Source organism: Chionomys nivalis, chromosome 3, assembly GCF_950005125.1.
Source record: "Chionomys nivalis chromosome 3, mChiNiv1.1, whole genome shotgun sequence".
Lineage (NCBI taxonomy): Eukaryota > Metazoa > Chordata > Mammalia > Rodentia > Cricetidae > Chionomys > Chionomys nivalis.
Genome location: NC_080088.1, coordinates 122,873,028 through 122,886,502, shown reverse-complemented (window position 1 = coordinate 122,886,502; position 13,475 = coordinate 122,873,028). Strand labels below are relative to the sequence as shown.

The following is a 13,475-nucleotide window of genomic DNA, read 5'->3' as shown; positions in this document are numbered from 1 at the left end:
CAGAGGTCAAAGGAGACAGTTCCCTGCAGAAGTTAATTTTTCCAGAGATTTTGGAGAAGGTAGACATGAATTCCTGTGGAATCTTCCTTTTGTCTGTGGTCCCTCAGCTTGCCCCGCCCCATATGACCAACATCACCTCCCATTCCACCCTCCCTATGTGCGCTCCCCCATAGACTGTCTGAAAGGCTGTTATCAGGATAAACTACCTTGAGCAACCGCAAAACTTAGGAAGAAGTGGGGCAGCAATTGAGTGAAATAGCTGCCAGCCTGAAGGTCCGGAGCATCCTGGGATACTTCCTGAGACACCCCCGAAAATTGCTTGTTGAAAAATCTAGTCCCGGATCACAATTGGCCTCCTCTCCTGGAGCCCTGGAAAAGCCTCCTATATAGCACCCCCCCTCCTGTCTGAGTGGTTTCATTTATTATATTTTAGCAAAAAAAAATGTTCCAAGGGAGTTGAAGGCAGCCAAGACACATAAAGCCAATATACCCAAATACAACATCTCTTCTCTCTGCACAGGAAAAAAGATGATAAAACTGACTGAGAGCAAGATGGATGGGCAAAGCAGAACCCCAGGCAGAGACATTTTTCTGCGTCTCTTTTAGAGGCAAAGGCTAGAGTGTGTGTGTTTGGAGAAAGGGTGTGCGGATCTAGGGTTAATCCCAGCACTTTGGGGAGCTGAGGCAGGAGGATTGTGAGCTGAAGACCACTCTCGGATACCTAGAAACACCCTGACTCAAACGACAAGACCTGGAACTGCATCCACCTGGGACCAGGTCTTACTTCGTTCATCCATGAAAAGATCTGAGGCCAGCACCTTACTGCCAGCCTCGGCCTCCTTCTGAAAAGACGGAGGAATGGATCTCAGCTGTCTGTGGGACCTCACATACCGTTTGATCTACATGCGCCACACCAGGATAAGTTGGGCACCAAACGCACACAACCCTGGGAGAGGTTCTAACACGCGAGGAATTTCGTATTCTAAGCTGCAATACAGACACCACCGAACAGTGCACTCAGACGCTATAGGAACGAAGGGTACGTCTCTAGCTCTTGATTTTCTTAGAATCCTTCAGATGTGAACAAAAATACCAGCCCTAGAAAATAATGTGCCTGCTTTGTTGACTTCGAAGAGAGACCTTTGAGAGAGCTCTGGTCCAGCCGATGGAGAGCAAGTGAGTGATGTGTCTCCGGTCTCCTCCCTGGATTGCAAAATGATGATAATAGCCCTGTCTAGACCTTAAAGACCCCAGGGAGGCTTCATTTAGAAAATAGGAAAAGGAATTTGTAAATGACTTTGCACTTAATTATTTAATTGCTGTTTGTGTTGTCTTCATTAATATTAATATGTAATTGAACCATATGGAAATGCTCTTTGTTTAGGCCAGATAGCAATTATTTAATTTAGTTCAACACAGTGCAATCATTGTCCAACAGCCTGTTATATAAAAAAAAAAATAAGAAAGATGCGGCAGGGATCCAGGTTGCTATGTCGGATGGTGTCATTGTCACATCAGCTCTTCCACAGACACCTGAGGTTCATACAGCATGGAATGCTGGTCTGTGAGTGTAATATGGGCCATTTTACTCCAAAGAAGCAGTTTAGTAATAGCACACGCCTTTAGTCCCAGCACTTGGGAGGCAGAGGAAGGTGAATCTCTGTGAGTTCAAGGCCAGTTTGACCTACACAGAATTCCAGGCCTTCTGGTCAACATAGTGAGTTCTAGTCATCCAGGATGACACAGAGACCCTGCCTTAAAAAAGAAACAGTTTTCGGCCCACCTTCCGATCCCAAGCACTTTTCCAATGGCCTGTGCACAATTTGTACCCAAGCCTTTGCAATACATTTTCCGCCTTCACCAAGGAGGCAACTGAGGCCCGGTGCAATGGGAAGGGTAATGCCCCAGGAAAGGATGCCACAGGATCCAGGAACTGATGCATGAACCTGCTCTCTCCTCTCTGATGCTGGTACCCAGCCCAGATCCTCCACTCCCTGGCTGTGTGACCCTAGGCAACCTGCTCCTCTCTGGTCTTACAGATGTCACAGGACTGATATGCAAGAGAAGTTCCCAAGGAGCTTCCAGACCCCTCTCTGTTCTGCACAACCATCATGACAACGGCTACAGTTTAATAAAGGAGCAAATTCAGCACTCAGCAAATTGAACAAAAAGATTTAACAAAATGAGAATCAATGGCTCCAGGAAGTCTGCTGAAGACTAAGTCGGGGCAGTGGGAGCTGGAAGCCATCCTGACTGGGGCTCTTTCATCCCGCTCCCTGCTCCCTGCACCCCAATCAGTTCTGGCTGTACAGTGTTCTCAGTCAGAACGGGATCATAGATACAGTGCAAGGCATGGCTAGCCTATGTCCCAGGCAGGGTCAGAAGCAGCCAGGAGCTCGGAAGCAGTAGCAGCAGCAGCAGCAGGTAGGGACAGTCACAGCCAAGATGACTGTTCTAACAGAAGCAAGTGGACTCTACATCCAGGAACCTCACAGGTTGTAGGAAGAGGAACAGCCAGTGGGCTTCCAAACTACCTTTGTATTTCTTTATTGTTTCTATTGAGCTATATATTTTTCTTCACTTCCCTCCTTTTCTTTCCTCCCCTTCTACCCTCTCCCATAGTTCCCATGCCCCCAGTTTACTCGGGAGATCTTGTCTTTTTCTACTTCACATGTAGATTAGATCAATTTATGTCTCTCTTTGGGTCCTCATTGTTGTCTAGGTTCTCTGGGATTGTGAATTGTAAGCTGGCTTTCTTTGCTTTATGTCTAAAAGCCATTTATGAGTGAGTACATATGATATTTGTCTTTCTGGATCTGGGTTACCTCACTCAATATGATGTTTTCTAGATTCATCCATTAGACCACAAATTTCAAAATGTCAAGTACCTTTGTATTTCTGACTCTATGCTAAAGACAAGAACAAGAGCCATGGGTGTGGGTGTAGGAAGAGAAAGGACAGACAGCTGTGGACACTGGAGTGCAATGCTGACACCCCAGATGCAGACAGCTCTCCTGTGTACCCAGACTCATCAGTAAAATAGAAATGTGCACAGAAAAACCTCTGCAGCCCCAAGGATGGATGCAGATGTGGCCCTCAATGGGGAGGAGCCAGGCCAAACAATAAAACCATGAGCCTTAAAAAGCAGGTAGACACCAGGGGTTCACACCAGTCAGGACAAGTCGCCAGATGGTTAGGAAAAAACCTGTGCCTAAAGTCATTGTCTAAGACACCCAGGTTTCGACAGAAATGAAAACACACACACACACACACACACACACACACATACCACACTACCAGAAGTTATGACTACTACTGGGGGAAGGAGGGTGTGGCCAACAGAATAGACCTTCTCGGCTCAGAATGTGTACTTAGTGTGCAGATTTCCAAGTATTCATTGTAGATCTGTTCAAAGACCTGAGAAAAGTGCCACTTTGTGAGTTAAAAGACAGAGCAGGCTGTAGGTGACTGTGTGGCAGACTCCCTGCTGAGCATGATCAGGGGCTGGGTTTGATCCCCAGCACCAAAAAAATTCATATACAGATAAAAATGGCTGAAAACTACATATGGAAATTCTTCACTTTGAAAAAATCAAACAACTGAAATGACAGCTTCCCCGTGGGGCTCAACCGCAGACCCAGGCTGGCAGGTGAGCCGGTGAGTTGGGAGTGACATCAGAGAGAATTGCCCATTTGAAGAACAGAGAAAGGTGGGAATAAAGAAAACTGAGTCACACCTGGCAACAGAGCCATGTCCAGTGTCTGCATGGTAGAGTCTCGGAAAGGAGAGAAGGAGGGGGAAAAATGGGACAAAGGGCTATGGCTTCAAACTTGCCCAAATTTTACTCCTTCCAAAAACTACAAGCAAGATGATGTGCTGGACAATGACCTATAAGCTAAAATAACCCCTTTGCTCCCTAAGTTGCTTTTGCTCAAGGTGTTTGTCACAGCCATGGAAAACAAACTAGAATGGTAATGTCCAGGAGGCCGTCGGATTACATAACAAACATACCAGGAGGGAAAAGGCCCTGCCAATCAAGCCCTCTACACCTTACAGAGCTGTGCTCCCAGTCCTCCCGAAACAAAATGACTCAAAACTCTACCCGGGCACACAAAGGCTGGGGAGTCATTACTATCAGATCTTGTGTTTGTATTAAAGGCTGGAAGAAATAATGACTCAAACTTTTAAAGATTCAAGAACAGCAGAAAGCATAAACGTGAAAGAACAAGGGAATGGTGTAAGCCTGTGTGGTGCCAGCGCTTGGGAGGCAGAGGCAGGCTGATCTCTAGGATCTGAGGCCAGCCTGGTCTACACTGTGAGTTCTAGGACAGCCAGGGCTACATAATGAGACCCTGTCTCAAAAAAGAAAATACTATAAAAATATGTTAATGGATTTAAAAGATAAAAGATTAAGTGAAAGAAAATATAAAATTGTATTAATGGACTTATAATTTGTACACGTAACACTGGCACAGAGGTGTCAACAAGGAGGTGGATCCATGGAACACTCTTTCTTGAACCAGAACTAGGTTAATATTAAACTGAATGAAGATACACTCTATCGTCTCTGGAACATTGCCAGCTTCCTCAGATAGTCCACGAGAAGAGCAACTGAGTTCATACAAAGTAAATCAGACAACTGTTTGCAAGGGATTCAGACCAGAGCCCAATGAAAGGGGCAAAAATGGACGGAGCAACACCCTTCAAATGGCGAGCCTAACAGAAATAGCGCTTGCACCAACCAACACAAACAAAACTGGACTCAAGCCAAACCCATTACTACAAATGGCTAGAGACATGTCCAGTGGTGAAAGAGTTAACCTTCCAGCCAGACAGGCAAATTATCTCAGCACCTAGTCAGAAAGTCCCAAGACACAAGAAGCAGAAAATAGATAGAATTAAAGAAAAGCAAGACAGCTCAACATTAGTGGCCAGGGGCATTAACACCTGCCTCTTAATAATTGATAGATCAATTAGATATGAAAATTCTGCCCTCGAGTTTTGTCAAGAGCTTCCTGTGTCCTGGATAACAGGGAAGGATATAGCCAGGAGGGCTCGCACGGAGCTACAAAGTCCTGAGAACAACTCAGGGCTCTGCTGGACGCTGCTCTGAGCTCACCTTAGTTCAGATGGCTACCAGTTGATAGGCTTCAATCCTTAGAAAGTCATGGAGGAAGATGCAGTTTGAAGCCCAAGCCTCCAGCTCTAATGCTCGCTCATCTAGAACTCGTGCATCCTTCCCTTGCACACTGACCACAGCATGGTTGAAGGCAGACAGCTCCATTTAACACCCAGGGTGCTGACTAAGCCGAATGCCAAGAGGCACACCAAAAAACACCCCACACATGTGATGGCATTGATTCATGTGATGGAGAAAAACAGTGACTGGAATAATGTCCATGGTGAGAACCCAGCAAATGAGGGGGAAAGTGGTGGAATTCATTTCCAGAGAGCTGCTCTCCCCAGGATGAGAGCAGCAAGTTCAGCACACTGAGTGTGGACAGCTCCCACCGGGGAAGGGGTGGGGCAAAAGAACCGACTTCAGGTGGACACTACTGAGCAAGCAGCCTCCTGGCCCTGCTGCTGGAGATGTGAGTCCTTTCTTCTACCACCTTCTTCCTCTGCCAAGACGACCTGTGCCCAGAGCTTCCTCCCTTCAGTTGTTTCTCATGGACCCTCACAGAGAGAAAGGGGTACAACTACAGTCACCGACAATGTTTTAATTAATTAATTTTAAATGTATGTGTCTGTGTGTCCGAGTGAGTGTATGTGTGCCAGGTACCGCAGGTACCATGGAAGCCAGAAGAAGCTATTGGATCCCTCATAGATGCTACAGGGGTGGTGAGCTGTCCAATGTGGGTGCCGGGAACTGAACCTGGGTCCTCTGCAATTGTAGTAAGTGCTCTAAGATCACGGGAGAGCAATCTTTCTACCCATAATAATTATTTTTAATGCTCTGCATAAGGACCCAGAGTCAGAGTCTGGGTCTGAGCCCCAGCTGTCTCTGTCTGGCTCTGCAGTCCTGCTTCAACCGTCTCTGCTGAGAAATGACTCCCCTGAGCAGAAGGCTTTGTCTTGGAACATTGTCTCAGGCTGGAACTCTACCACCTTGTATCTTGTGGATGAGCGTGAACTGATCTATCCACCTCTACCTCCTTAGTATTGGGGTCACAGGCGTGCACCCCAACACCAGGAAGCGATTTTGTGATGTGAATGTGCAGACACCCAGGATGAGAGCACTTCTCTGAGGAGCTGGTACAGCTTGCAGAGACACCACAATCAGGCACAAGGGGGACCCACTAGGGTCCATTTTCCACCCTGACAAGAATCCCCTCTGCTGCCGTCTAGTGTCTGATGTCGACAGTGACCTTTCCTAGCTGTCAGACCTGTCTCATGGAATACTGAGGTCTTAACCACTCTGCGTGCAGAGCCTTCCGGCTTGCCCACCAGAATACATACCCATGCATAATTCATAGCCCATCACGTTGCCTGACAAATGAATATTTATCAGCTTTTTCATAAGAGGCAGGATGGTGTTTTCTTTCTTTGCTACCAAAATTCTATGCCCCAGCAAATGAAATTTGTGAACAAATAAAAAAAAAAAGGAATGAGAAGCAAAAAATACTTCCAAGCAAGTCTGCTGCGCTGGTAATTTTCCATTCTCTGGCGCCTGGAGTATATATGGAGGTGGATTTGGTTTAGTCACAACAGAGTCCTGCTGACTTGTCCAGAGTCCAAATGCTGCCATGAGCAGTGCCCGTCACCCCACAGGAAGTTCCCTCAGGCTCCAGCCTTTCTCATTGCCCACTGCACAGGAACCCCAGAGTCTCCAGCACTGTAGCCCCTCTATGTGGTGGTCATGCGTGGACCAAGGAGAAAAGACATCACATGCTGATCAAAGCCAAACCAAATTATGGGGCTTCCAAAATTCAGAGAAGGGGAGAAGCACCCAGAAGGAGCTGGAGGTGCCCTGAGTCCTGGTACAGTGGGAAGAAACCAAGAAGTCTAAGACTGTGACTCTGTTTACCCTTCCAACCGTAAGGTTCACTGAGGATGACAAGGTGGAGGATTCCAAGTACAGTCGAGCACATGCGCCCGAGCACACACACACACACACACACGCACACGGAGGGATGATTCAGCATTGTTGTGACAGTCTGTGGATCACCCACCCGTTAGCCTGACCCTGAAAGATGCTGCAGCGGCCACCACTGCTGCTGCTCTTGACAGAAGCAGTTAACGTGCATGAAGCTCCTCCGCGTGCCGGGACCTGTGCAGGGCACGTTGGCTACTCTTAGCATCAGAGCACTGATGGAGACAGCTGCTGCCGCTGTTCCCACTCTAAAGGTAAAGAGACTGAGGCAGACAGATAGTCACCTACCTGAGTGACAGCTGAAGTTACACGTGTCTGACTCCAAGACCCACAATCTTTCATCGACCCTCCCCTGCAACTTAGAAGCTGACTTTCCAGGAACAAGCCCATGAACACCAGTGGAATTCACTTTTAAGGGCCTGAAATTTGCTGCATCTTTAAGGGCCTCATTTGCCAAAGAGACTGACGGTACTAGCTTCGCAGGGATGCCACCAGGCTCTACCCACTGACAAGCCCACGGTCATTCATCATGGGACAGCTCCATTGTAAAAAGTGAGGGGTGAGGGGCGAAGATGAGGTTTCATGGATTTAGAGCAGGATTGGAAACAGAAAAATCAGGGTGAAAGTACCAAGACAGATTGTGTGTGTGCGTGTGTATGTATATATGTATATGTCTGTGTGCATCTATGTGTGTGTGTATAAGCGTGTGACTTGTGTGTGCCTGTGTATGTCTGTGTGCATGCATATCCTCACATACACACGTACACATGAATGCTTGTGTGTGCATACACACATGTGTGTATCCAGCTGTCTGATTAAAATTATTGAGTACTTGCTGGGAAACTTAATTTCAGTTAAGGGCAGGGACTCCTGAGACACCAAAACAAGAAGACCCGATGTTGAGTGTCCCTGAGCTGGGGTGGACAGCAAAGGATCCATCAGAGAGTGTCTTCTGGAGAGAGGACAGCCGGTGCAAAGGCCCTGTGGTGGCCTGTTGATCACATTTTCATGTGAGGTGCTCCTCAAACATTCCTGTGGGCCACCGCAAGGTGAGGGTTCTGTGCTGCCACAGTTCTTGTGAGGTGGGACACAGGACACACCACTCTATTTCCTCTATTCTTTTCTGTGCACACTCATGAAGGCTTCAGGAGGGCATTCTGGGTAGGGTGAGGTCTGACTCAAATCACAGGCTACTCCCCACTGCCCTCAAACCCTGCTCTTAGATCCCTGTTCCAGCTGTCCTTAAACAGTCCACACAGAACAGCGGTCACGCGGGAGCATCTGGCCTCCCCTGCTTGTGAGCCAAGCTCACATACCTTTCTCTCATCCAGTCCCTCAGAGGTCGAGTCAAGCTTCTTCAGTAGCAGAGGGTCCAGCACCTGGAACCGACGGCGGAACTGAGCAAGTCCCATATGTTCAGCGTAACCTGGGGACACAGCAGGCAGTCATGAGTGGGAAGACACAGGCAGAGCGCTGGGAGGCAGTGTTCAGTCAGTACTAACGACTGCTCACGTGTTCCTGCTTTCGGGCTTCATTGTAAACACCTCCTCCATCACAAGACCTTCTGGAAAACTCTGCAGCATCTTCCCAGGGCTGTCACTCAGGAAATTCTCAATAGCTCTCGAATGCCAACACCCTTCCTTCCAGAGTCCCACAGGACATGCATCTCTGTTCACCCAATGGGAAGGATGGCTAAAGCCTTTGTACACTAACCAGGGCATCACGCTTCTCATATAATCTAAGGGGTGAGCAAAGTACTGGGCATAGACAGGAGCTGCCATACACACCACATACCACATGCATATACACACCACACATATCACATCAACACATATCACATACACTCCTCACACACATAATACAACACCACACCCACATGCATACACATGAACTCATGAATACACACACATATATTCACGCTAATCACATACATGTATACATATACACACACTGTATGAGGCAGCCACACCTGCTGTTAGGCAGGCAAGTCTATTGGCTGTGGGGCCCGGCTGCCAGCTGTGAACCCCTTCTTTCCCCTGTGACGTTATTCACTTCCTCCGCCTGTGCCGATGCTCTCGGTATTCAGTGTGGAGTGGGGTGTCTCAGCTTTGTCTTTAACGACCCCCAGCTTCTCTGTCAAATGTTCTGTATCCAAGGTTCCACTATTGACATGGGATTTGCAGTGACCACAAGATAGGACATCAGAGGCCGCAGGACATACACACAGGCCACATGAGACTGCTGCCCGGCCTCTGCAGAGAGTGGCTGAGCTCAGACCTTCGAAGGTTGAGTGGTAGAAAACAATGGGGGCGATTTCAGATCAAACTTGATGCAGAAACCACAGGCACGGGGTTGCATGCTAAACAGATCTGCACACTCTTTTCTTTGCTGAAAACCCCACATCCCCTGCTGCTCCATCACCCAGCTGTGACTGGCAGACGCTGAGAGGTCAGAAAAGGCAGCTGTGGCCTCCCCTGGAGGGGTGTTAGCTCTACACCCAGCCTGACTCACTCCCAGAAACCCCAGCTCTGCACCTCCCTGATCTTACCCTGCTTTTACCCTGTGGTCCCTCTTCTAAGTGTCCTCCCCACTGCCAGATGGCAGCCAGTTCTTCCACCTCAGGACCTGATTGTTATTTTACCTCTGCTGGGGTACCCCACCCCTAAGAGTAGGAAAGTCCCCTAGGCACCCATGAGCCTCTTGCCTCTCCACCTCATCTTGTCACCCTGCATGCAGAGATCTTCACACTGGCTTACAGTCTGAAACCTTAAACTTTTACTCCTTTGGGGACTTCCGCTCTTCCCACGATGGGTGTAAAGGCCGGGTCTAGCCCTCTGGAGCCAGAAGCAATTCTGGAAGCCACATGGGAAGTCAGGGACACCTGATATCCCAGTGCTCTTATCCCTGAAGCGTCACCCTGAGGAATCCTTCGCTATTTTGAACCTCAGTTGCTTCATCTGTAAAATGGGAGGCGGGTACAACTTTTCTCACTGCATGCACAGCGCAGGACCCACAGTGGGTGCTCGTGTTCTGTGACTCTCTGAGATATAACGAATGTTCCTGTCCTGTGGCTGACTAGTGCATAGTGGGTGCTGCCAGGACAAGGGCACCTTGTTCCCATCTGTTTCTTACCTGCCCTGTGCAATCTTAATGCCTCTAGGATATGACAGCCTGCGAGTTGAACCCTTAGGGCTGGAATGTCCAAAGCTGGGGGCTTGTTGGCTCCGCCTTGGTCTCCGCCAGGCTGTGGAGGTGATGGAGTCCCCTGCCCAGTCTTGCTTTCCACTGAGGTTGGCACAAGGCAGTGGATGAAGTGCAGCTGAGACCGACTCAGCAAACTGATGAGAGCATCCTGGGACCGAAGCAGACAGGATCAGAGCTGATGTTTCAAGGGGAAGTTGACAGACACACATTGAACATCGCCTGGACATCCTTGGGGACGCCCTGTGTCTCACACCCAAGACATTGTGCTTATGCTGGCTTATGTTTGGGGAAAATAAGCAGCCTGGTGGACACAGCTGGGGAAACTGAGGTATGGGAGAAGTCACTGTGTGTGACTAGGTCACAGAGACACCCCCAGCAAAGGAACTATGACTAGAACCCAGGACTTAGTACTTGGGGTTAATATTCTGTGAGGGTTTCATTTTTCAAACATATTCTTCCCATGGTCTACAATGTACAACCACAGTTCTCATTCACGCTCAGCCTGCCCAGGACCAGTCCAACCTGTAAGCAGGTTAAAGTAGCATGTTCACATGCATGCTGAATCCTGCTTCCTGAACCCCGCCAGAGAAGGTGTCTCAGGGAGAAAGGCAAGTGGAACTAGTCTAACAGTCCAGACAAGAGGGCAATGACCCCTCACAAGATCCTCAGCTCAACACCAAATGCCCAAGTCTCTTGGCCTTGGACCTGGGTGAGTCATTTCTCAGGGGTGGCCATGGTCACGATTCTCCAAGACTTGGAACCGCTGTGTCCCTCCCAGTAGAGCAGGGGAAACCTATCTCTGTGGTTTTGCAGGATTCAGTAGAAGTGAGCAACCTGGTGGGGTGGTGGTCCGTGTGATGGAGGTCCAAGGTCACATGGGTCATAGCCTAGCTCACCCACTCACCATCTGCAGCTTGATCTGGGCACAGGGAGCCTTCCTCTTCAGTGCAGCAACGCCGCTGGCAAAAGCCCTTCGCACCACACGACTCCGGTGCAGAGCCTGCTGAGAGGTGCCCTCAAGCCCTGCCACCGCACGGCACACAGGAGGCAGCTTGGCCCGGACCTGGAAGAGGCTCTGCAGCTCCTCCCTAGTGAGGAAGAGAGGGGGTTTCAAGGGACTCTCTGGTAAGCTCTCCCATGGGGAAGGAAGCATGAGCACCTCTGTTCACAACCCTTCTGTCTCAGAAATGCTGGCTCCCTCCTGAGCAACTCCCTCCCTTGCCCATGAGAATCTCCCTCCTGGCAATCCTACGAAGCCCCTTCCATCCTGAAGGCACAGCCATGTTAATTATGCCTAGAGCAGACCAGGTATACAGTAGGTGCCAACTTTATGACTATAGGAATGAATGACTCACTGCTACAAGACAATAATGAAGTGCCCAGGCTTACACCTAAAGAGTCTCCACCTCCTCTCAGCCTCCCCACAACCAGCCTTCCAAAACGTATTGCAAGGCTGTCTGGCTACTAAGGCTCCCTAATGGACCCAAGCTGGTTTTGCTCAAGGGCAGAGATACAGAACCAACTCAGGTGCCCAACAGAGAAATGGATAAAGAAATACGGCTTGTATCACAACAGAATTCTTTGTGGGTCATGCAGAAGAATGGAGTTAGGACATTTTCAGAAAAACAGCTGTAACTGGAAATAATCACATTAAAAGACCTCAGGCAATCTCAGAAAAATGGGATCACTGTTTTCTCTCATCTGTGGATCCCAGACCTGATGGAAGCATAAGGTCATATGTGTTCTGATTCCTGACAGTAGAAGCAAATCCATGTGGGAGCAGAAAGGACTAATGGGGGGCAGAAATAGTGAGGTAGAGCGAGAACGGGCCCAAAGCACAATATGCTACACAATGGTTGCCATCCAACCCTTTAGATAGAGCCGTCTACACGGGGACCAGGAAAATAGCCTCCCATAATCCTGCATCATAATTTTGAATAACATGTCAAAGTTTTTTTTTTTTCAAAAAGAAAAAGGCAACTGGACAGAACCCACTGCTCCAGTGGAAGGAGCTAGAAGCCGGAGGCTTGGTGCCCGCCACATGCCACCTGTCCTGTCTCTTCACTGAGCCTCCTCCATAAGTTGCCTGCTACTTTATACTGTAGAAGTGTTACTAAGCAACCATGTGTGGCCACCACTCCCATGTCTATGCTATGGAATAGGAGGCCCAGGCTTTCTGGTGTGCGCCAGAAAGAAACTGAGGCACAATCTGCATGCCCCCTGCTTGTGAAGGAGAACTGACCTGCTGAATCTTGTGCTTCTGGCTTTGAGTTTATGGTGAAGGAGGCCACGAGAGACAGCATGGCTACTCATCATCACACCAAAGGATAGAACGGCGGCTTGACCCCAGTATCCTAGATCCCCATTCAGTAACCCTCTTTCTGCCTCACTCCACCTCTGGGTCTCTGCAAGAGCTATGAACTCCCTTGGCCTTCTGAGTTTTGGGGGTTACAAATGAACTCTGACCATAAGACCCTAAGAGCTTCCTTTAATCAGTATCCTGGCTGTGCCAGCAGAGTCAAAAACAGGGGCTTCACCACTGGAGACACGTTTCCCCGGCTGTAAAATGGAGCTAAGAATGTGTATTCCTCTGAAGAAGAATAAGACAGAAGCCGGGCGGTGGTGGCGCACGCCTTTAATCCCAGCACTTGGGAGGCGGAGGCAGGCGGATCTCTGTGAGTTCGAGACCAGCCTGGTCTACAAGAGCTAGTTCCAGGACAGGCTCCAAAACCACAGAGAAACCCTGTCTCAAAAAACACCAAAAAAAAAAAAAAAAAAAAAAAAAGAATAAGACAGAGCACACAGTAGGCACTCGCATACGTTTCCTGATTAGTCTACCTACCTGAAACACAGGTCCCTCCTTCTCTGCCCGCCTCTAGGCTCTGCCCCAGCAGGTTTCCAGCACTGAACTTGAGAGGCATGCACCCTCACATAGCAAGTGTTTTCTATTAACCTGGAAATGGAGTCTGGATTGCTGCAGGCCTTGTTCCAGTGCTTCTGGGACGAGTGAGCAGGGAGCTCAAAGAGCTTTTTCTACTGCTACAAAACATATCATTTTGGTTTTATGAGCCCCCGGGTTCTAGGATGTCCATAAAAGTTACTCCAGTCGCATCATCTCTCAGATACTTAATGAGAGGTGGAAAGCCAAAATACAGAGACACGACTTCCTGGCTGTGAG

The 13,475-nt window shown here is 48.7% G+C and overlaps 1 protein-coding gene across 1 annotated transcript in view; it reads right to left on the bottom strand.

Annotated features, from left to right (window-relative positions):
* Myo18b (myosin XVIIIB) overlaps nucleotides 1–13,475 on the bottom strand; it is a 208,631-nt gene that overhangs the window by 144,140 nt on the left and 51,016 nt on the right. Inside the window, exons 19-21 of the mRNA XM_057764761.1 lie at nucleotides 11,202–11,385; nucleotides 10,226–10,445; nucleotides 8,410–8,519 (exon numbers count right to left, since the gene is read on the bottom strand). Of these exons, the coding sequence (XP_057620744.1) occupies nucleotides 8,410–8,519; nucleotides 10,226–10,445; nucleotides 11,202–11,385 (514 nt within the window). The remainder of the gene's footprint in view (nucleotides 1–8,409; nucleotides 8,520–10,225; nucleotides 10,446–11,201; nucleotides 11,386–13,475) is intronic.